The following is a 26,134-nucleotide window of genomic DNA, read 5'->3' as shown; positions in this document are numbered from 1 at the left end:
AGAATAAGTTTTCATGATAAATACATAAATTTTAGGATTGTTCTGAAAAACAACAGACTAGGATATACATTAAAATATTTAAGGACAAACTAATGACTGCAACTCTTAAACTAACAGAATGAAGCAAGATCAAATCTAAATTAAGACAGAATCAGTAAGATTTAGCTCTTGGAAAATAACAGGATAAGTACAATTTTACTTATACCGAACAGTTACCATGTCAAGAAGCCCATTCATTCACTATAGTTCTTTATTCAAAGGAAGAAAATAAATTCTCAAATACATATTATTAACCAAGTACTTGTCAGGCACTTGCAGCATCACGATCTGGGAGGCAGACCTTATCTTCTTTGTTCAGGTAAGAAAACTGAAGCCACTCTGAATTCTAGCTCTACCACTTTGACCCTTGGAGAGTTATTTAACTTCTCTAAGCTTCAGTTTGTTCACTTATAAAATGGGGCCAATAATGCCTGTCTTCTACTATTGCTATGAGAGTTAAAATGACACTTAGCAAACTCTTAATGCGAAGTAGCTATTAATATCATTGTAATTAGCATCTAAGAAGTCACAGGTAATATATGAGAGTCAAGACTCAAACTGACTTTTATGACTTTAAAGGAATGAGTGCTTGCTATACAGTAGAACTTCCTGAATAACAGAAATGTTCTATATCTGAGTTGTCCAGTATGGTAACCACTAGCCATATGTGGCTATTGGGCTATTGAGATGTGGCTAGTGTAACTGAGGAACCAAATTTCTAGTTTTATTTAATTTTAATTAATTTAAATTTAGAGAATCGTATACAACTAGGTGCTATTGTACTCAAAAGTACAGTTCTAAAGCCTATGCTTGCTTTTTTCATTAATGCACACCTCTTCATTAGGTATGTAAACTTGCTTTTCAGGCTCCCTGGCCTCCTCACCCCATCCGCCTCCCACTTAGAGACTACGGGTAGATGGCTGTGGTAGGTAGGTCTGGGGTTTAGGCTTTTGAGTAGGAATACCACTAAACAATACATTCACCAATTCTGGTATTAACTGCTTGAAAATAGGTTTTAAAAATTCCATAAATTTTATTGTATTTTTAACCATAGAAGAACCAAGATAAATTATTTCCCCTTTAATTATACATTTCATATAAAATGATAAAAGCATTTCTCACATATACATTATACAAAGTACTACTAAACTTTCATCCTAAGTACTTATACACATAGAAGTATATAGGATGGACCTTTATGTAATGAATACTTGAACAGTTAAATGTGAATAAAATTTGTATAAAACATATCATGGAAAATGATGAAAACATATCATGGAATCCTCTCAACCACTCTCAAGAACAAAAACAAAAAATGTACGGTTTTAAAAGCAAAGCCTACTGCTGAGAATAGCAGAGAATTTACTACCTTAAGTAATAGATTTTCTTACAGTCATTGAAGTTTGATTCCACAAACAAAAAAGCTTCTCCTGCTACTAAACCTGACCAGAAATAACAGTCAAAAGTCAAATCCACTGACAAATTATAGAAAATCTAGTGAATTACAAACCCACAGGAAAGCCAATGCATCATACAGTGCTTCTCAGATTTGGATAGTACTCTTAAAGAAAACATTCTCACAGGCTTAAGAATATGTACAAGTATGCCAGTTTGAGAATTACTAATTTAGGGAACTATGTCTTATTCTAAGAAGATGTCTTTCAATTGCAGGCTATTACAGCAAGAGATGTTTGGCTTTTAACTGGTAAAAAAGTACATATTCTGATTGTCATTTGAATGAACCCAAAACACGTAAGGATTAAAAAATAAATAAATAAACCCTCACTATTTCTCTACATGGAATCCTGAGACTTCGTTTAAGATGTACTGCTTTAGCAGACATACCAGAAACAGTATCCCTCCAGAGAGAACTCTGGTTACCAACAGGTTGTATTTCCAAGTAAACAACAGCACCTAAATCAGTCCCAGTGGAAGTTTCCCTTTTTCATACATACTACACGGTTCAGATATACCAACATAAAAACATCCCATAAAAATCTGATAGGATTTCAGTGTTAATTCACCCATCTTAAATATTAGAAAAATGTCATGATTATATTTGAAGATAACAATAAGCTTACCTTGCTCTTTGACATAGAAAGTGAAGATTCATCCTTATTTTGAGAAATGTCTTCCTTTCCTCTTTCAAAACCTTTAAAAACATTGTCATTATCTCAGCATTACTAGATTTGAACACATATAGGCGTTAAAAAGCAAATGCACAGAAGTTACTCAATTTCACCTATACACTGTATTTGATGTACATCAGTGCAAGAAACCCAGACTGAACACACAGTTTTAAACTATTATAGTTTAAAACCTTCTAAGGGATCATCTCTAGGACAGTAATTCCTTAGAATAAATCCAGGCTTACAGAGGCAATGATGTCTTTTCCTGAACCCATCAACATAAGCTAAATACCTCCTAGAGCACTTGGCATGAATTCAGGACCTCAGGACTCAATGAGCTTTTATTTCAGTTAGCAGTTGTGTCACAAAGAATCCTAATTGATAGAACCAACCCGTTATACTTTTCACACCTATTGCCAACCTGGAAAACAATTCCAGAATTGGTGATAAAAGACGACTAGGGAAATAAATTTGAATTGAATGACAGACTTTAAAAAAAAATCTAATAATGTGCTTATTGTGAGAATTAAATGAGGATGCATAGAAAGCACTGAGCATAGTATTTGCACACAGTATGCATTCAGTTAACGCTGACCCTTAAAATTATCATTGTCACTGACTATTGCTATATAAATTCTAACAGGATGAATTTAAAATATATGAGTACACTAGGATAAACACACACACCTGTAATCACGTAACACAATATGTAACACAATTAACAAGTTAATGTTCTAAGGGTGCAATTAAGAAAGTTAATGCTGAGATTCGTGTGGCAGGCATTAGAGCAGCAATCTTTTAAAATATTTTAATGAAGTTCTTTCTACTTTTGAGGGCAAGTAACAGTAACTCTTCCCGACAATTAGTTGTTCTGAGTCCAATAAAAGCTTATATTAAAAATACATGGACAGTCATTCATAAATCAGCACTTAAAAAGTCATCAGTGGTACCATTGCCTAAAGCATTTAAAAATCATTTCCTGCATATCAGTGATACCATTTACTCTGTATTTGATTTATATTAGCCAAAAAAAAAAAAAATCCATTTTCCTAATTCAGAGATTTTACTGGTTTTTTTTTTCTATAATACAAAGAAGGAATTTTTCCCCCCATCTCTGGTAAGGAGTAAGATCAGTCAATCCCAAAACTGAGGCGGCGGGGGGGGGGTTGAGGGGGTTGGAAACTGTTTTATAAATGCAACACGGAATTTTAAATAAAAACGTACCAGAATTTGAAACTTTAGTGCAAAGCAAACCAAAATTACATAATTCAGTTTAAAAATTCTAAATATTTATCCAGAGTAATAAACATTTTATGTAATAAGTAATTCTCAGTACTAGTGAACTAAAAAATTATTTCAAAGAACTTCTAAATATATATACAAGAGAACAAATATTTTCTAAAAGTATAAATTAAATGGAAAAAAAAAGTCTTTTTTTATTCCTATAAGAACAGACTTACTTCAATTTCTCTAACATGGGTTTGGTTTCAGCTGAATCTAGACCAATCCATTTATTAGACTAAGAAAAACACCCACTTCACTGTGTCTCCATTCATATATTATTTTAAAACATAACAGTAAATTAAAGTAGAAGTTATAAATCTGAATAAGACTTTTTTTAACATACAACTGTGTCTTGCAAAACGTTTCAAATGTTAGAAAAGGACTTTCATAAACCTAGGTTGTATATTATCTGTCAGACCAATAAATGAATCCCATTTTAAAAGATTTTCTATACCTCCAACTTGCAAATCAAATCATTATTTTAAAAGCTGGCCCTGATGACTGCCAAGTTATTTAAAATTACAGCAGGATAAAGCAAAAGGCTAAGTTTGATCAAATACTTTGAGTTTCAACTAAATGCAAGTAAGTAGATGATTAGCATAAAATGCAAAGACCATATTAAAATGTTCAAAAGCCTTAAAAAGAAAATACTGCCATATTGTACACTAAGTTTTTAAGGGTAATTCCAAGGTAAACAAAGCAAAAATCATCACATGAGGAGGGAGGGTATAGCTCGGTGCAGAGTGCATGTTTAGCATGCATCAAGTCCTGGTTTCAATCCCCAGTACCTCCATTAAAAATAAATAAATAAGCCTAATTACCTCCCCCTGACAATAAAAAAAATTTAAAGTGGGGAGGGTATAGCGCAAGTGGTAGAGCACATGCTTAGCATGCATGAGGTCCTGGGTTCAATCCACAGTACCTCCATTAAAAAATAATAATAAACAAACAAACAAACAAACAAACCTAAGTACCTCCTCTCTAAAATAAAAAATAAAAAAATAAAATGAAATGAAAAAGCATCACATGAAAGTTTCTTTCTTTAGACTGGATAAAGCTGGCTTCCTAAAAATGTGCAAAAGAATCTTTACCTTAAAATGTCAGTTCAGAAAGTATATTAGAAGCCAAAAGGGCTCTGCCAAAATACTTCTTAGGCTTTTATTTATTTTCTATCATGTGTGGGGATTTAAAATTACTTTAAAATCACTCCTTTACTTTTTTTAATGTGATATTTATAGACAAAATCTTGAATGGTTATTGACCATTATCAATAATGTAGAACAGTTTCAGATCACAACTTTTCACCAAGTTTGCTTGTTAGTGACATTAGGTAGTAATTTTTCTTCCTACTATCCTCCTCACTGCCACCATGACATAGAAACCTACATCCCCATCACAGTGGCTAAAAGGACTAATACCATCCAAAATACAGGTTAGAATATGGAGCAACTGGAACTCTGTTCACTACTGGTGGGAATATAAAGTGCATGATCATTATGAAAAACTATTTGACAGTATTTACTGAAGCTAAAAGTACTCTTATTCTAACACAGAGCAATTCTGATCCTAAATACACCCAGCAGAGATGAGTGCATATGTTCATTAAGACATGTACAAAAATGTTCACAGTAGCTTTATTCATAATAGCAAAATCTGAAGCCAACTCAAATGGCTGTTCATAGTAGAATAAACGAACACATTATATTACATTCACACAGCAGTGGAAAAGAATCAATTACCACTACACAAAACACCACACAGAATATTAAGTGAAAGAAGCCATGTCTCCTCATCCCCCCTCCCCAAAGCACATACCATATGATTCCATTTATATGAAGGTCAGGAACTAACAAACCTACTCTATGATGTTAGAGGTTGGGACAGTAGTTTATCTTTGTTGTAGGAGGAACTGACTAGGAGGGGCATGAGAGGGTCTTCCGGGGATCTGGGAAGTGGTTACACATTTTGTTACACAGCTAAAAATACAAAAAGTTGTGCACTTAACTATGTGTAAGTTATGGCTCTATAAAAAAATAAATAAAAACTCAGATATCCTTCCCTACTCTTCCAGTTTATTATATCTCTCTTGCTTTGACATTCTCTCTTACTTGGTCTATATCCCTTTAACCTATTCTGCTCCTGGCTGGTTCTGATTGTGTAAGCAGCTTTTGGCAGGAAACAGCTCTCTACATGAGGCCCCTCTTGTCTCAGCAGAAATCTTCAGAGTTGGTTTTTGCAGGCACTGAGTCCACCACCTCCTCAGATTGCCGACATTCTGGTTAAAGCAACTTTCCTTTCTACCAATATTTGCCTCTCTTGAGTATTGATTTTTGAGCAGCAAGAGCTGGACCTGAAGTTTGGTAACCACTCATCAGCAAAGATGGTAATTATAATGATAATTAACCTAATAACATTAATGAAAACAACAATAAAGCAATAAATATCCATTTGTAGGAACACGTGTAATTGTAAGACACTATGCTAGATGGTTTACTTCTTTGAAATCTTTAAAACAATGCCACACTCCACCCCTAAATATTAGGTATATTCTATATAATTGAAAAAAGTGAGGTTTACAGATATTAAGTAACTTGACCAATGTCAGTAAGTGGTAGTAACAGAGCTGATTCAAACTTAGGACTAACTCTAAAATTCATGCTATTTCTAGAATGCCAGGGTGTCTCTCAAGATTCATGACCAAACTCTTCTGGGAGGTCCTGCTTTGACTGTATAGGCATAGTTCGTTGTCCCCTCCTCTGAAGCAAATCATCTCATACCTGTTTGTACTACTGTATTTATCACAATGTACTTAAATTATTTGTTTTCTTTTTCGTGTCCCTTACTTGACTGTGAGTTCCTGAAAAGAAGGGTCTAATTCTTATTCATCTTTCAAATACAGAGTTTGATAAAGTGATCCAAAAACTAATAAAGTGGACTCCACTTTTACTTGTAGTGTTTTTTTAAATATGTGAAATATAGCACGCCTTCAGATAAATGCATACAACATAAACATGTAATTTAATGTATATAGTATCTGCATAACCACCACCCAAATCAAGAAGTACTAATTGTCAACATCCTGTAAGATCCACACTCCACCTGCCCCATGTCATTCTGGATCACAATCTATCTACTTTTTTTTCCCTCAAAAGTTAACTACCTTGATTTTTGCAATTATATTTACCAGCATGTCATAGCAGGTATTTCGTTCATTTTCACTGCTGAGTAGAATCCCACTGCATGACTATATCACTATCCATCTATTGTTTCGACTGTTTCTAGTCTCTCTTATGAACACTGGTGATACAAATATTCTTGGAAATGTATCCTAGTAGACAAATATATCCACGAGTTTCTCTAAGGTTTAAAATAATCTAGAAGAACTCCTGGATTAGAGTATATGTGTGTCTTTACCTTTAAGAATACCAAATTGCTTACCGATTTGTTTATTTTTCCACTAACAGTGTGTAGTAGTTCTTCTTTCTCCATATCCATGGTAACATCAATACTGACAAATTTTTAGTATTTTTGCCAGTCTTCTGGCTGTGTGTATCAATGGTAAATCAATGAGATTTTGGTTTGCATGTCCCTGATTACTAATGACGTTGAGCGCTTTCTCATGTGAATTACCATTTTCATTTTCTCTTTTGTGAAGAACCTCTTCAGATTCTTTGTGCATTAAAAAAAAAAATTCAGTCTATCTTTTTCTTATTGATTTATATAGGAATTTTTGATGTATTTCAAATACTGGTCCTTTGCCAGCAAAATTTATTACAAATATCTCTCTATTCTATGGCTTGTCTTTTAATTCTCTGCAGTTTCTTGAGATGAACAGTTCTTAATTTTAATATAGTCAAATTTAGGAATCTCATTCTTTCCAACAGTTAGTACTTTTTGGTCTTAAGAAAGTCTTCCCTAAATCTGTAGGTCATGAGGATATTTTCCAATAATATAGTATAGATAGAGTTTACTTTCTCCTATTAATTCAGTGGAATATTATTCCTGAATAAATAAGCACTCTGTCCTTAACTTCAAATTTGTTAACAGAATATAAGTGCTATCAGCACTGATGAGGTATAACTTTTTTATAAACTTGACTAAAATTTGGTTCATTAATGCTTAAATATAATAAAGCAAGTTTTATGCTGCTTCCATCTCATTAAAATGAGATTATATACACATATCTACAAATACAAATTTAAAATTTACAAAATATAAAATTGCTACATTAACTATATTGAACAGAGGCAAGAATCAAGAAATTATACAAGAAAAAATCTTTGAAACGTAAAAATATACTAAAAAGACATCTACCTATGCACTAAACCCCACAAAGAGTGTTTATAAATTTTCTTGCTCAGCTGCTCCAAGTTTATTTATTCCAATTTTTAGGTACATGGACAGAGGGTGCCATTTCTTTATTATAACACACCATAAAGAAAAAGGCCATACCAATATATTCCTTAAGGTAGAAGTGACAAAAAAAGGGGGGGAAAAAAGTTTTTCCTAAGGAAAAGTGAAATGGAAAAAAAAAAAGGGTTGTGCTCAAAGTAGTAAAACGAAGTTATCTTTAAATATCTCTAAGGTAGAACCTCTCCTTCTCTAATGATGTCAGATAATAACAATGAAATGTCCCAGCAAAAAATATTTTCACTTTTAACTTAATACATAAAGCCACTTCTCTGAAGTACCTAATTCCATTCTACTTCTTATTTTACTGATAAAATAAAACATATTTTAAAGAGCTTTTTATCATGGCTGGTTGTAATACAACTGTTGGTTGTATTAAGGGTAATACAGAAGTATCCCTATGAATATGATTTTTCTCTATTTCAAGGATTAGAATACAAAGATAACCATTTACTTTTCCATTCAAACAAATTGATCTAGGATGATCTTCAATATATTCTTTATTGTCAATATAAACTGACAATTCTGTCTTCAATTACCTAGTTAAACATCAAACTTCTAAAAAGTGAAGTTTTCTTTTATTTATTAAGGTCATCTGATTATTTTTTATATTAAGTAAACCCGTGGTATGAAGGTCAGCAAACGTGCTAGTAAGCTTGCTGGCTTAAAAAAAAGAAAAACAAGGAGATGGAGACAAATACAGAAATGGAACTAAGTCACATTGTGAAGCAAGAAAGTATTTAAGAATATTAAAAAACTTAGGTATTTTCTGAGCCACTTTTGAACAAAGACAAATAATAAAATTTACACCATTTTGAGAACCCTAGGAAAGATGCATGATAGTGACCATGCTACACTAAGAAGACTGAACACGGATTAAGAATGCTGTTTAAAGCTTATGCTACTTAGGGAACAGTTCAGGACTATGGTTTCCAAATATTTTCAGAAACAAGTTAGAAAAGAAAATGAAATCAGTGAATTTATAACAATTTATTTAACTGCCCAGGTAACACTTTCTATAAAGTGTTTTGTATAAAGTGTTACAAAGTTTCACTATTTCAAAAGAATGCATATACTGCCTATCAGCATGAATATTCACAAAAAGCCAAGAATAAAGGTTAGAGTGAAAACAGAAAATATAAATCAAATTTCACAAAATACGTGTCAGAAAAATATATAAACGATTAAAACAAACACCAGTTTCAGTCAATATTTCTTTGCTGTGAGTGTTAAAAGAAAATTTTTGTTTTAAAAGAAAACACATATAATCTTAAAAAGTAGATATAATTATATAGCAGCTTAAAATTTTGAAAAGAAACTAAAGATTGTTTATTTTTTAAAATGTATATCCCAATATATGCTACAATAAATCTTTTTCAAACAATAAAAGATCATTTTACATCTATATCTCACTGATCAATTGTTTAATGTCTAAATCATAGCCATCAAATGCCTAATTTCATTTAATAAATATTACCCTAAAAATAACATTTTTTAGCAAAAACTCATTGTACACAAACATCAAAGAACAAGAAATAAGGCATTTCAAAAATTATATTTAGGTAGTCAGGACTTAAGCTACTAAAGTTTGAACTAAACATCAATTTTCATATAGTTACTATTTTGCAGAAAATATTAATATTAAATATGTGGGTTTCATTTGCAAAAATCTCAGAGCAATTTGTTTATTTATAGAATTTTACATTTTTCTCAAGTCCAGAAAAAGGCTTTAGTTTTATCAAAAGATTATAATATTTATTTGTATAATTAAAGCAAAAATTCATGCTACAAGCCCTCAAGATTCATACTTTATTGAATCATTAGTTCTCAAGTTCAAGCTTAAGAGACTGTACGAGAAAATACAGGAAAGCCAAGCCTTATAGCAGCAGTTACTAAAACCTAACCTTTCACTATAGAATTGTTTAAATGAAAGCAGTTTTAAGATGTTAAAATATCTAGCTTATTTTAATGAAAAGTCCATGAGAAATTAAGAAAAGAATGCAAGATTAAACAAACAAACCTGGCAACGAAGGAGAAAGTTCATTGTATCCTCCAAATGAAGCATTCCGGACAAGCTTTCGGCCATCAATTCGTGGAGGAAATAAAACAGGCGAAACCACGGTACAGGAAGAAAATCTACGTTGTTCTGAGCCCTCTTCTTTCATGGCTTAGAAGGTCTATTTAACGTATATGCTCACCCAGAAGGCTAATTAGACCAGTATAGCAATGACAGGCTTTTCTCTCACATCCAAATATAGCAAAACCCACCAGCACAAACAAAGGACACACACATTTAACAGCAAAGGAGAAGGACCAGAGACTGTCAAATCAGCAATAAACAGATAGAGAAAGAGACAGGCAGAAGAGGCATTAAGCCAAGCTGCTGTTTTTGTTTTTTTTTTTTTTAATGAACTGATAAACAAGAAAAGCTATTCTACTGTTTTACCTTTTTATCAAACAAGTAATGCCCTGCATTCAATTGCTGCTTTAGGAAGACAAAGCAGGATCAATATTTAGAGATTCAGAATGAAATAATAAAATCAAATTCTCTTCTTTTCTCAAAAAATGCAGTCCTCTTGTCATACCCATTATGTTTTTATAGTATCTACCACACTTCCCACCTCTTCCAATTCTTTCCTTTTCCAGTTTTTGCTTACTTCAAAAATGGATATAAATATAACACTGTTTATCTTCCCTGAAGCTTCTAGATTTATATCTAATCTACTGCTTGCTTCAGCCATGATTAAGAATTCATCAGGAAAGATATTCTTTCAAGTACAGTTTTGATGGAGTCCCACACCTAAAGCAGAGAATAAACATTTGTTTTACCTCTAGTAGGGATATATTAGTCATTAAGACAGTGTCAATGCAAATCAATCAAAAGATTAAAAGGACACCATAATAATGCTGTATGCTCCCATATGTTTCTTTGAAAGAGCTGCTATGGTTCCTTCTCATTACACTTAAAATTTTCAAAATATATAATATACCAACAAGTATTTTCACACTTAAAACTCTTCTTTAAAAAGGCAACTTTACTATCACAAGAACAAATGAAAACATCTTTTTTTCTAGATTAAAAGTAAGTGACTGGTATGACCCCACATCATTAAATCTAACAGGAAAGCACCTATAGCCAAAATAATACATGATGTCATCTCTTTATATCTAGTTTTTTAAATTCCAAAGAATTCTTTCCTAATTATATTAAAATCCATTTACCTTACTCTACACCTTAATTGAAGTTAAAAAGCTCTAAGTCAATTACTTTCTTTATATCCCCTAGATTGATTTTTCTGATCACAGTTATTTCAACCTGGAAATACACTCCCTTAGCTAGACAACAACCAATTTAATTATAACTGATTTAGCAGTTCATTTTTATAGGTATCTTACTATAAGATCTCAGTTTCCTTCTTCATTATGCATACACTTCAAGGCTGGTTCTCCACTCATATAATCCCATGGAATCTGAGACTGTTTCTCTTAGCTAGAAAGGACACTTAAAAACAAACTCATTTTCCTATACATATATTCTTTCTTGGGCAAAGGCACTTCGAAATCAATTAGTGATAAAAATAAGTAACTTATGGTTGATACCCACAACTATAACAGGTTTTGTGTTTTTTTTTAATTTTTCTCCATGTCATGAAATATAAATTACCATTAAATACAGGCAGTACAGAAATAATTATAATTAATTCATGTAATGGTGCTTGCTTTTCAAGGCATAAAGAACATAACATCACAAAAGACAATTACAGTACGATGGTTAAATAGAATTTGAATTAAAACTACCTGGGTTCAAATCCTGGTTTAATCCTAGCTGGATGCATCTGAGCAATTAACTTAATTTCTCTGGTTCTCTGCTTCCTCATCTATAAAATGCTAATAATAGTACCAATATAATAGCTTGTTACAAGGATCAAATTGGATAATATGTGTAAAATCAATAAAGCTTCCAGGTTAAAATGGTAGAGTATAGATGCTGACCTAATGTATTCCCTTCTAAAACTTGACAGAAATTACAGAAAAGGGGTATTTTTTAAAAAATGAACAAGTATAGGTATGTTTCCCACAAGTATGTACTCTGGAGAGGATTTATCAACATCAATTTGACACTGGAAAGCATGAAGTGAACTTGTAGTTACTATCGTGCAGATTCAGAAAGTTGAATCAGAAACCAGCAGCGGTAAAAACTGAGAACCAATCCTACTTTTAGCAAAAAATCCTTTTGCCCACAGCACCAAGATCAGGAGTCAGATAAGCTACTGACATCAACAATGCTAGAAGCAAGACAAAAGTACAGGCAATGCCTTAAAAGTTGGAAGGAAAGTGAATTTCAACTTAGAATTCCATACCCAGCCAAATTATCAACTACATATTAGGGTAAAATAAAGATATTTTCAGATATACAAAGTCTTAAAATTTTATTTTACATGTATATTTTTAAAGAATTTATTAGAATGGCCATTCTCACCTGGACTTCTACAATAGAATTAGGCTTAATGCACTAAAACATCCAGTCTTCAAAATGAATCAACTTTTTTCTCCCATGCATCTATAATGGCTCTACCCATGTATCATATTCTTGAGAGAATTGAGAAAATATTCACCTATATTATTTTCTATAGGCCTTCTTTACTTCCCTCTCAGGAACTCCCCTGAGAAAGGCTATACAAGAATATATACTCTACCAAAAAGTGATAGCAAATTAAGAATGTATGGAATACAAGAAACAGGATACTCACTATAAAAAGCTGTCATCATCAAAACATCTACTACTGTACCATCTCTTTTTGACCCAAAGACAAATCGTGTGGGTGAGCTTTGCCCAAATTCTTTTCTGACCTTGGCTTGTTTTGACAGTATGCTGATGAAGTTTTTTTTTTCTCTTTCCCCCATTTCCTGATGTTTGGATGAACTGAGGATACTTCGAATATCCTGAAGTGTTGGGTTTTTTTAAAAACTACTTTTTAGAGCATTTTCAGGTTCACAGCAAAACTGAGAGGAAGGTACAGATATTTCCCCTATACCCCCTGCCTCCACACATGCATAACCAGAGTGGAACATCTGTTACAACCGAGGCATCTATATTAACACATCATAATCACTCAAAGCCCCTAGTTTACCTTAGGGCTCACTTCTGGTTAACATTTTATGAGCTTGGACAAATGTATAATGACATGCATCCATCATTACAATATCATACAGAATATTTTCACCTCTTCTGTGCTTCACCTCTTCATTCCTTCCTCCCCTCTAACTCCTGGAAACTACTGATCTTATTACTGTACTGTCTCCATAGTTTTTGCCTTTACCATGTCAGGTAACTGGAATCATACAGTCTGAAGCCTTTTCAGGTTGGCTTCCTTCATTTACTAATATGCATTTTAGGTTCCTTCATGGCTTTTCTTTCCTTTTTTTAAATTTTGTTTTTTTTATTGAAGTGTAGTTGATTTACAATGTTAGTTTCAGGTGTATAGCAAAGCAATTCAGTTATACATACACACATATATATTTTTTTCAGGTTCTCTTCCATTATGTTGACTACAGAATATCATTCCCTGTGCTATACAGTAGATCCTTGCTGTTTATCTATTTTATACATAGCAATGTGTATCTATTAATCTCACACTTCTAATTTTCCCTCCCCCTCCCTTCCCCTTTGATAACCATAGTTTGTTTTCTATGTCTGTGAGTCTATTTTTGGTTTGTAAATAAGATTTTGGAATAGTTTCCGAAGGATAGGTGTTAATTATCTTCTAAATGTTTGTTAGAATCCATCTGTATTTATATCATCTGTATATCTTCTTTGGTGAGGTGTCTGTTAAAGTCTTTGGCCTATTTTTTAATTGAGTTGCTGTTTTCTTACTGTTGAGTTTTAAGAATTCTTTGTATATACTGGATAACAGTCATTACTAAGTGTCTTTTGCAAATATTTTCTCCCAGTCTTTGGCTTGCAAGTTCATTTTCTTGTCACTTTCTTTTACAAAGCAAAAGCTTTTAGGTGTTCTATTTTCCACCTATTCCTGGTAAGGACATAGTGAACTAAAAGGCAGAAAATACATTTCCTGATCATATTACTACCAGATGTCTAGTACCTAAACTGCAAGCTATGATGAATCCTATGTTTCCCAGGGCTCACTTGCCCAATGCTTTCCAAAGAAGAGATTCCTCTTAAACTCAAAGAAATCAAAGCCAAACTATAATCCAGAGATTCTGTTCAGCTTATCTTCTTCTGGGAAGCATTGTCAAACAGTGGCAATACTGCTCTTTCCTTACCCAACTAGATTGTGTACTTACTTCTCAATCTTTCAAAATAAATTCTACATAAGTGACAGTAACATTATTTGAGAAAAAATGGCAAGAAAATTCACACAAAGGTAAGGATTAGTGGATACCTGGGGCATGTAGAGAATAAAATGGGGAAGAGACAGGAATCAGGAGAGACTGAAGACTTCTAACATTCTGGCAATGATCTCTTTCTAATCAGGGGTGCAAAGCACATAAGTATTTGATTTATTAGTATTATAATAATATAAGATGCTACTATGTTTTATGCACTATTAAACATGTATGAAACATTTCACAATACATACATATATAAATTTATTTTTCAGAAAAAGTTCCCAGATGGTTGCTTGGTATATGGAAAATGCTCAACAAGGTAATATGCTATTATTATGCCTAGGTTCTTAATTACATTCAGAGAAGCAAAGCAGATAAGAATAACAAAATACTACTAAATAATGTGATATGATTAACAGAATTTATTTCCCTATCCCTAGTAGCCACTTGTTGCCACTTTATTCTTTCTTCTCACTCATTTCAATAATCCTAAGTCAAATCAGTTACCAATACACCTTCTCCCCTAAGATGTGATCATTAGTGCCTAATCATCTGGAAATGTAAATAACTCTACCTTTCCTACCTCATTTGATTGGTGGTAAAATAAATGTGGTACCCATATTTATACAAACTTCACAAAGCTTCCAAAAGCATTCTTTATGTTAAAGATTTAAAACTACTTGGTAAATTCAAAATACTTCACAAAGGTACCTGGTAAACCAAAAAAGCATTATTTCAATTAGAACCAGTAGAAACAAACACTAGGAGCCAATACTTGTGGGTCTTAGACCTGATTCAATTATCTTCTACCTGCCTTGCCTACACATCATATAACTGCAACAATAAATACAAATATATATGTATGTATAATGTTTTGATCAATGTAAAGATGTGGTGTATTCATATATACACACACACACATACACATACATATGGAATACTACTCAGCCATGAAAAAGAATAAAATAATGCCATTTGCAGCAACATGGATGGACGCAGAGATCGTCGTTCTAAGTGAAGTGGGCAGGAAAGAGAAAGAAAAATGCCATATATCACTTATATGTGGAATCTAAAAAAAAAGGACACAAACAAAATACTTATTTATAACTTAGATGACTGATTTCTTGAATATAAGTAAGCACATATGACTATCCTTTATGATTGGATTACTACATTCTGTTGATTCTTATTTTGTGGTTGGCTTTATTCCTTTAAAAATCTAAAGCTCTAATCTGCTCTTAGAAACTGATCAGTACATATATGTAAACTAAAAAAAATGTGCAGTTCATTGTATATATGCTTTTATATGCAATATAATGTATATGCACAGTTAAACTGTAATAATTCTACCTAATAAAACTGAAAAAGGAAGAAAAGAGTAAATACAAATATATATGTATATATGATGTTTTGATCAATGTAAAGTGTTTTATAAACTTAAGGTAGTAATAATAACTTACAAATCTATAAGCTAATTCAAAGAAAATCATTATACTACAATGATCTTAAGACAGGATATAACAACCTGCTGGACATTAACTTCACAAGGATAACACAAATATTCTTTTCTTCAATAATAAAAAAAAACACTTTTAAAAAACAAATGTTTAAAAATGTAGAATAGATAAAGAAGATTGTACTGTGTAGCACAGGGAAATATATACAGGATTTTGTGATGGCTCACAGCGAAAGAGAATGTGACAATAAATGTATGTATGTTCATGTATAAGTAAAAAATAAAAATAAAAAACAAATGTTTAAAAGCAACTGTTAATTTAAAACCAAAATCTAGATTGGTTTCTATAAAGAACCAAAGATCTATTTTTAAAACATTTTATGTATCTCTTGTGATTTCAATTTAATTTCAGAATTACTTATAATTATGATGGATTTTGTATTAATTTTAAAGTCAGACTAAGGGTCAAACTATGCTCAAAGCCTGACTTACCTCTCTGAAAGACTTGCAGCATAACCACATTTACTGGGCCATGCTGGCTAGATTCAACTACTGTAAAGTATGTAGCAATGTTGAACACTCTTCAAACATATCTGGGTTAAGATTTGAATTTACCATCTCTCTCATTGTATATTACATTATCTATGTATGAAAACAAGAAAAATTACTTAAAAATGTTGTAAGATCATCAAAATAGTTTTGAAAGACATTAGAAAGTTTTCAAAAACATATATATTAGAAATAGATATTAATCTATGGATAAACATACTTATTTAAAAATGTCTTTCAAAATTCAAATCACCACTCACTGGTAAGTTGAAAATCAATTTAGTGGCTCACAAAGAGCATTTTAAAAAATGAAATAGAATAAGCCAGGATAGGAAATATTAGAGTGCATTATACTCTGATACTAAAGGCAAGTTGTTTCATCAATTACATGTTTTAAGACTTTTTATATAACTAAGTATGTAGTTCACATGCATATTATGTTTTGGGCAGTGACATAAAATGTATGTCTTACATGGATCATGGCCAAAATTGGAAAACACGGACATAAATAATACTATTTCTTTTGAAATTCACTAACACTAAAAAGAACTAACACCCCCTTGCCACTGAAGAGGCCAGCTACATATATTATTTTGGTTTAGTGGCTCTTTTCATACTAAAATGACAGACATTAGAGCAGAGGTAAAAACTACAAAAGGCCATAATAAAAGAGATTCTGTAGATGTTCCTGCTCTATAGCCAAAGAAAACGCCCAGCTTCATTTTTTTTCTTTCTATACAGCCAAAAAGATTAGGACTAGAGAAGGCATCTCCCTGTAATAACAGAACTCTAATGAGTTCTCTGGACAAATTCCAGACCATCTCTATTTCAAAACCAGATGAATGGCAAACATAGCTGATATTTTGAAATAATCTAATTTGGTAGTTGGAAAATCCATTTAAATTCTATACAGTTCCACATGCACATTAGTGATAAAATATACTGGTTTAAATTAGGAAAGTATTTTAAGAGCAAATATTTTATCTTGAATCCCAAGAAAATAAACCTAGGCTTTAAGAGATTTTAAAATTCTTAAAGCAGCAGGAAGAGTTGGAAAAAGATCAAAATACTGAAAACAAAAACCAACCAACAAGAATTTAAGAAAGTATTATATCCAAACATGAAGAGAACCACTGCCCTATAAAATGAACTAAATATCTAAAGATGGTACTATAGAAATTCAGCAATAACTTCCCTTACAAAGAATGAAATTCAAAAAAAAAGTTATTTATTATTATTTAAGCAGCTCAGGCTTAGCAAACAAGACTATTAACCTTTCAAAGGACATACAAATTGAGACAGGTAATAATGACCTTTGCTATAAAATAGAAAACACAGCAATAAAGCTCTCAGTCGATTTCCATCCCAATATGGCAAAGTATTTTCTTATCTGTAATTAGTAAAATCTCAGATAATTATATGTCTTGAAAATTATACAAAGCAATCTTATTATCCTATATTTCCTCAGAAAATAACTTTGTAGATTCTTATCATTAAGTATGTTCTCAACATAAAAGCACATGCAAATGCACAAACAAAATTAAAAGGATGGCTTAAGATAATTTCAGATTGGAGAGCATTCTTATCTATATATCCATATTCACTGCAATAAGTGAAGCCAGTACTTTCCTTTGGATGAAAAGTTCTTTATAATTACATGTGTATATTATATAATCATATATTATTATCATATACACACAATAAAAATTTGAGTACCTACTTTATGTTAGGAACTAGTTTAAGCACAAGAGAGTTATGAACACAACAGTCCCTAATTTCTGTTCTTATGAGCTTTCAACAGTGTGAGTACAGGCTCATTAAAAGTTGATTGAAACTCAGAGTCTATTCCCACAAAGTAAATATTAAATGAGATGCTTAGGTTTCTAAGACTGCTCACAAGAATTTATTTAATTGAAAACGTACTAAGTACCTACAAGGACAGTTTGTAAAACAGGGACTCAATTCAAAACTTAAAAAAAAACCCAAAACAAACAAACAAACCTATGTTTCAAAAATTCTTCCACTAGAAAGCTGTGCAAATATGTTAGAAAAAAGCTATTACACTCTTTCCTTCCATATAACTGAGCTCTCAAAACTCAACAGATAAAGAAAATCCCACTCCCCAAAGTACCCATTTAAACCTAATAGTGTTCCACAAGTAACTTGTCTTCCAGCCCTTCTCTCCAAGCATGGGAATCAAGGCACAAGACAATATTGCTTGTTCTAGGATGGCAAGAATGGGTACTGATCTCTCCCTTCCCTCTCCTAGCTGCTGTTCAAATATTAGTGCCAATGCTTACATCTTTTTACTTACTCACCAGAGACTCTATCCAACTGCACTCAAGCTTTGGAGTTGGATATAAATTAAATTCTGCTACACCCCAGAAATTTCTTAATGATGAGCCTAACAAGGTCCTGAAGAAGCTACATATCTAACCACATATCTAACTAATTTCATGGTCCATTACTCCATCCAAAATTCAGGATTTCCTTATCTTTACTCTACACCCACAATCTCCTCACATAGGTAAATGACATAAACCTATGGTTCCTAGGTTTTGAATTTTGTGGATCAATATAATTTCCCTCCCCAAATTGTAGCACTGCTATCAGGGTTCTCATCCTGGTATTACATAGTATTTTTTAAACCTAGACTTTATAATCTTATCACTTCATAAGGGATATTAAATATCATACAGCAGGAAGACTATAATCTCATAATAAAGGACAGTCCTTTACATTGAAGGACTTCCACTTAGTGAAAACTCGTAATAGTGTATTTATATTTCTCATCTAGTTATAAACTAGAAAAGCACCAGAGGCACCAGCACTAGTCCACAGACCATACCGTTAAAGAGAGAGAGATTCATTTATTCTAAAGACATATACAGAAGGTATATAACATGTGAATCTTTTTTCATTATGATATTTTAATAGTATCATTGCTTAACATATGTACATTTTAAATATTATTAATAAAAATGAAAACTAAGTAATGACCAACTTAAGAGAGCATTTCAAGTACCTTTGAAAGCTCCCATGTGTGCCTGATTCTACCCACCTCCCTTCTAACCAGAGTTAACCATTATCCCGAATTGTTTAACTCATTCTATTGTTTTATTAGCCTTTTTGAACAATCAACTTTGTCTTTCTTGATACTTTCAACCATGTCTATTCTCTTATTTTGATTGTTTCCTTCCTTCTGTCTGCTTTGGGTTTATTACATTATTTTCTAACGAAGTTAAATGCTAACTTAATTCAGTACATTTTAGCCTTCCTCCTTGTCAAATATCAGCATTAAAAGTATTATTTTTTAGATTTCCTGCTTGGAAATTGTGAGGCCTCCTTAACCAAAGAATTGCTATCTTTCATCAATTCTGAAAAGTTCTCAGTATCACCTCTTTTAACATTGCCTTTGAACTTATAATTCCAACTGGTACACTTTGGTAGGTCGTTTATGCAGACTCTCTCTGATGATGGCTTGTTACCTCATGCATTTACTGATTTTTCCACATCCTTGTCAGCAGTTGGTATTGTCAGTGTTTTAGATTTCATCCATTCTAATAGGTTCGTAATAGGATCTCATTGTAGTTCACAGATTTTTAAAATTATGAGTTCATATGTAATCTTTTGAGGCCTATGTTTAAAATACTCTCCTCTAAAGAGGATCTGTGCCAATACTTCCAGGCACCTGAAGATACTTATAACACAAGAAGGGGAGTGTTTCTGTTTTTGCCAAGAGAAAGTATGAATTCTGGCCCCATGCCTGGATAAGTATGTGTTTCTGTTTTTGAAGCGGAGTCCCTCTCTTCCCTCATTCTACTTTGAGTCAAGACTAACATAGACAAATACACCACTGTCTTCCTTTGTGAGTGTATTTTACAGGTTTTTTCTTTCTTTCTTTCTTTTTCTTTTTCTTTCTTTCTTTTTTTCACTTACTAAGAGCTGTTCTTCAGGACTCCTAATTTCAGGTGGAGAGATGACAATCCAAATTTCCATCATAAATGGGCCACGGGCTTTTCTCCCTTCTCTTGTTAAAGCTCAAGCTTTAGACCTTCAGGAATTTAGTGCCGGTCATAGCTGCTTCCAGTGCTGGTTCTAGAGCTCATAACCTCTCTGGATTCCCTCTCACAATAATCCTGCACCTCCTACTTAACTGACAAGGTCAGCCACACTTTAAAAACTAATTTTTAGAACACTGTGTTCAGCAGCTTGATGTTCTTACTAGAAAGGTTTTCTCTGAACATCTAGTTTGCCATGTTGGGAACTGAAAGTTCACTTACATGTGTTCATGTTTCCTTACGTTTCCCTATTTCTTGTCCTTCAACTTTGCAACTACAAATTAAACTCTTGAAGGCAGGTGTTGAGAATATCCTTTTTGGTTTGTTCTTGCTTTGTAGTACAGAACTATATACCAAGCAGACTACAAAAAGGCCAACTTGATAGAGGAGACCTTTGAAAAACCCTGTACTCCCCAGGTACTATTTGTTCATCTTCCTTTATCTGGAAAGAGGTGAGTTTTCTGAACTTTCACTGTCTCATTCTTAAATAAAATTTATATATGTTCAAAGTTACAACAACCAAAGAAATGAAAACAGAAAAATTTCTATGAAACTACTTTTCATCTTCTCTCAGAAATTATGCAAACATTACTCGGTAAATTAAATTGATATTATCTTGCTATATATTTATTAAAAATACAGAAGGCTTGCCTCTACATGCCTCAAAAGGAAGATTGTACCAGTTAACTCTACAAGTGAAACTCTATTACCATTCTTGCTAAGAGGGAGATCTCAATCTCTCAGACTTTGGAAACAAACAGAGAGAAATCCCACCAGAAAAGAGCTGAGAAACTGGTGCAGGTTAATATTTGACAATCCTTTACTGTTATCTTACTAAATAAGTAAACAGAAAGGCGGGGTTTGAGGAGGAATATAAGAATGCATATGTTTATGAGGAGAAAAGCATCTTTTAGTGTTCTTAATGTTCATCTTACTGCTCTGTTAAAGAAGCAATTAATAGGGCCTGGCAAAGATAAGACAGACTCTCTCATCTTTGGTAAAGGTGCTTAAAACCAAGCTGAATCGTTCATTCTCACTTTTTAATAAATGATTTCAAAGTATTTGTTTCCCCTGTAGGAATAGTTGAAGGACATAGAGATTAAAACATTTCAGAAGAGAGATTTGGAAAAATATATTATTGTTATTTTCTTAACTTGCCAAATATTACATTCTCTTTCATTATTTAATATTAATAGGTACTTTCATAGCTCTGTGAAGCAACTAACTAAACACAAGGAATTTCAAAACAGAAAACAGCCATGTCTTAAGAGCTAACTTCAGAAATCTAATGTACTGAAGATTCAAAAACTCAGAAGAAAATCAACATAGCCTCTAATTTATACTGTTTCTAAAGAAAACAACCTATGGCTATAAACCAAAGCACAGCATCTAGGGGGGGAAAAAAGACACTGTGGAGGCAGGGGGTGGGTGGTAAATTCAAGTTTTCTTTCAGGCAAAATAGTTTTCATGCAATATAACATATATATTCAAAAATACACTTCCTATGTGTGTATGGTCTCATATGTTAAGAATTGACCCAAGAAATACCTTACCAAGGAAGGAGGAATTGCTTCGGTTCATGGAGGAAACTGACTTCTAGGTCTCCTTTTGTCTGTGAACCACTTTAATGAAGGTACTTTGCGTTAGTCACCTGAGATTATACCAACAATGTCTAAAACTAAAACCCTGGGGAACCTGGTAGGGCATCTGCACAATAGTAAACTCTCTTGTTAAAGAAAATCCCTCTTTACTTTAAAAATCTTCTACTAAGTTAGAAATACTAGATATAGACCCATTACGTCATGTTTAATAATGCCAGGGCATTCAAGGTGAAGGGACATCACAGGTTTAAGAGAATTTACTGAAGGATAAGAGAAACACAATACTGAACATAGACATTTTAATTCAAATCTAAATAAACCAAACATGTCCAAACTTAATTTTGATAACAGTGATTAAGCAGGAAAAACTTTCACCTTTAAAAGTTTTTAAAGTTTTAAACATTTAAAAATTAGTTTGAAATGGATTTATGTAAGTTTTGGGAAAGCAACATTTTATATTCTCTCACAAAGCACTACAATTGAAAGATAGTTTTTCAAAAATAAAAGCATGAAAATAGCTTTTTCTGACCAAAGATTGAAAAGGTAGCTACAAGATAAACTGTAACTCATCAAGCTTTGATAACAATCTCAGATGTGATCCAGAGGGAATGGAGTATCCATCCGTGAGATGAGCTCTAATTTAGTCTCTAGGCTTAGCACGTCCTTATTCAAAAGTACAGGGCAGAAGGGAGACAACAAGCCTAATTAATCTACAAGTCTTTCTTTCTCGACATACAACTGAAATACATTATGTTCAAACAAATCAACATAAGACAAATACTTAAGAGATCATAATCATATCTAAGTTAAAACTATTTTGAAGTAAACAGCCTTCAAACTGGGGGGGAAATCTAGTAAATACACAATTTTTGGAATAATCTGATTCATCATCATAATCTAAACATATAACACACAAAAGATTGTCTTGATGTGTGTGGGTTTTAGTGAGGAGAGCCAGAGTCTCCCTAGTTCCTCCAAAAAATAAAAATAAAAGGAAAAAAAATCCTAAAATGATGGAAGAAAACCATACTACAAAAACAAAAACAAACTTAGTTGTTTTTAAGAGGACCTACATTAAATTGGTATGAATCAATTGTAATGTATGAAGAAGACTCAGCCAGAAAACAGGAGCAATGGGAATCTTTGCCATTTTAAAGCACTGACAAAAGATAAATTTCTAACACCATAGCATACATAAAACAAAAAACAAAACAGCTAATACTATAATTCACCCCAGTATAGTGGAATAGTTAACACTATTCAGACTTTGACAATTCTGAATTTGAAACCTGTCTCTGACATTACTGGTTTTGTGAATTTGAACAGATTTCTTAATGTCCCTAATCCTCAGTTGTCTCGCTTATAAAGCAGACATTGTACCTGTTTCAAAAGTTAAATATAATTTGGCACAGAAAACTTTTAGTATGATAGCCAAACTCAGTAAGTGCTTAATAAGTGGTAGCTACGAGTCCAGCAAATATCACCAAAACAAATGCCATTTTTAAAAATACTTATTTATTCATTCATTCACTCATTCAGCTGCATGGTCATCCGCTCTCTGGTTAGACTCTCTCTTTAGCAAACACAGGAATACTACATGTGAGGTCCATGTTAGGGAAGGGGCTTCAGCACATGAAGATCACCCCCAAAACTGCATTTATTCATTTAAAAAAATGAGCCTGTAAGCTTCACAACAGCTGGACACAGCATATAAAAGGTACTTAATAAAGATATTTATTCACTTATTAAACACACAAGTACCTACTATGTTCCTGGTACTATGCTAGGCATGGAGGAATATTTAAAAACAAAAACAAAACAAAAACAAAAAACTCTGCCCTGAGGATCTAAAACATCTATTTACCCTCTACAACTTTCTTCCTTTTACATTAACCCTCAATTACTTTATCAGTTCGGTATTCTTCTGTGAAAGAGTACCTTGCCCGACAGCCACTTGCACAATGCTTCTAAGCTGTCTACTGACTCTGACAGTTCTTCCTACAGATCCTATGCCCTCTACCAAAGCAGTTCACCAACTCATCCATTAAACCCCGTTGCATTGCCAGCATCCCACACTCTCTGCCACTGTTCATTTGTTGCATACACCTCACAAAGCCTAACATTACAGAAGAAAGTCTCACCCAAGGTAAAACTGATACCAACCTAAACCTACTTGGGAATTCCACTACCATGGTTCCTCCACTTTTGGGCTGTATTCCTAGTCCAATCAATCCCTTAACTTTCACACTGGATCTCATCCCTGCTGCCTTCTCTGAGAGCCTTGCTCTGTTAATTCTCCTATCTTTCTCCTAGAGTATTTCCTCGAGGTAGACTACTCTCTCCTTTGGGCTGGCTGTCCAATTATTGGACAGCCAACTTAAGAGCCCTGAAGCGCTTTTGACTAGCTGAGAGATTCTAAAAAGGTATCCCTTTAAGACTCTTCCAAGTGCTTTTGTTTTGCTGAAAGGCTCTGGGAGGCACCATCTTAAATCTTTCTGAGGTCTCAACCGAAACATCTTACAGAAGCATTCTTGATCTCACCATTACTCTGAGGCCATTTTTAACTGACAGAACTTTGGGATTTGAGAAGAATTTAGATAAGCAAAGGGAAGGGAGAGGATATTCCACGATGGAGAATGAGAATAAATAAAGCACAGTCTCATGGGAACAGTGAAGAAAGCCATCTAGCTGGATTCATGAGGAGAGGAAATACAAAATGAAACTGGAAGGGTAGAATAAAATCCAAAATACTAAGAGCCTTGACTAACAGAATACAAAATCTGTAATTTATACTCTATGTTGCTGGTTTCCACTTGCTGATTCAAGTGTTGCTACATCAGATACATTTGGAGAGCCTCACCCTAGAGATTTTCAAATGTTGGAGTGGAATCTTTATCTAAGCAAAGCTCCCAGGTGATTCTCAGACACAGTCAGACTTAGGAGCCACTGACAGGCAACAGTCAGCCGTTGACCTTTTGAGAACGGGAGTGATGTAAATGCAGATAGATACCTAATGAAATTTTCAGTTACAAGCTTAAATAATCAAAAGTTGTATTTCAATTGGTAATTTTCTATTTCTCTTTATCCACATCATTTCCCTAAGAGACCTACTTCATAGGATCCATGTATTCTCTAGCCATATACATCTGTAAGAACCCCAACCCCATCACAGTCTCACCTTAACACGCAACAATAATTTTCTGCTTGGTCATTTTGTTAAGAAAAATGAGCCTGGTATACTAGATGGTAAGGTCCTAATAGAAGTTAGGATGCTGTGGTACTATGTAATATAAGCATGGAATAATAAGGACCTGACCTCAGATGATGACGTTAAGAATGAAAATAAAGACCAGAGCCTTGACACTGTAACACTTCTAGAAGAAATCACAAAAAATATTCTTTGCAACTTTAGGGTAGACAAATATTTCTTTCATGGGAGAAGGGGGAGCTTAAGTCAGAGGGAAAAATTAATAAATTGGATTTCATCAAAATTAAAAACATCTGTTTGAAAAAAATCACTCAGACAATGAAAAGACATGCCAAAACTGGAAGAAAATACAACATATACTGCTAGCAAAGGATGCTACTGAAATATATTTTAAAAAATTAGATAATAAGACAAGCCTATTTTTGAAGTGGGCAAAAAATCTGAACTGACACTTCAGATGTACAAGTGGCCATATGAAAAGATGTTCAACGTTATGAGTTAGCAGGGAATTGCAAATTAAAACCACAATGTGATACTACTACACACCCATTAGAATGGCTAAAATAAAAAGATCAAGGATATAGAGCAACTGAAATGCTCATACACTGCTGACAGAAATGTAAAATGGTAGAACTACTTTGGGAAACTGGTCATTTCTTATAAGGTAAAACATACACTATCATATGATTCTACACCTGCCCTCCTAGATATTACTCAAAAGAAATAAAAAAAAAAATCCACATAAAGCATGGTACACATAACGGGTTTATATCAAAAGACAGAGGAGCCAGAGTTAAAGTTTGGAAAATTTGAGCCTCAAAAAATCTAATGACTATATTGACTGAAACTTAAAAAAATAAATAAAATTCTGGAGTCATCTCTAGGTTCACATTCTAGCTCTATCACTTACTGTGTAAACTGGGGCAAGGAAATTACCCTTACCAACAGCTCAGTTTCCTCATTTGTGAAACAGGGAGAATAATTTATATACCTTAAGGTTCTAACAAGAATTCCAGGAGCTAATGCACATAAAAAGCACTTAAGAG

General features: G+C 33.0%; 1 protein-coding gene across 9 annotated transcripts in view; it reads right to left on the bottom strand.

Moving 5' to 3' along the window:
- OSBPL8 (oxysterol binding protein like 8) overlaps positions 1-26,134 on the bottom strand; it is a 134,303-nt gene that overhangs the window by 40,990 nt on the left and 67,179 nt on the right. For 8 of the 9 annotated variants that reach the window (XM_010958846.3, XM_010958847.3, XM_045519442.2 and 5 more), the window contains one exon: positions 2,121-2,191. In XM_010958846.3, coding sequence (XP_010957148.2) covers positions 2,121-2,191 — 71 coding nt within the window. Of the gene's footprint in view, positions 1-2,120; positions 2,192-9,882; positions 10,603-26,134 lie in introns of those variants that run through there. The other variant, XM_045519446.2, reaches the window with a different exon arrangement.

This window comes from Camelus bactrianus, chromosome 12 (genome assembly GCF_048773025.1).
Source record: "Camelus bactrianus isolate YW-2024 breed Bactrian camel chromosome 12, ASM4877302v1, whole genome shotgun sequence".
NCBI classification, from domain to species: Eukaryota; Metazoa; Chordata; class Mammalia; order Artiodactyla; family Camelidae; genus Camelus; species Camelus bactrianus.
Note: the sequence above shows the minus strand (reverse complement) of the source record. Positions and strands in the feature narration are given on the sequence as shown.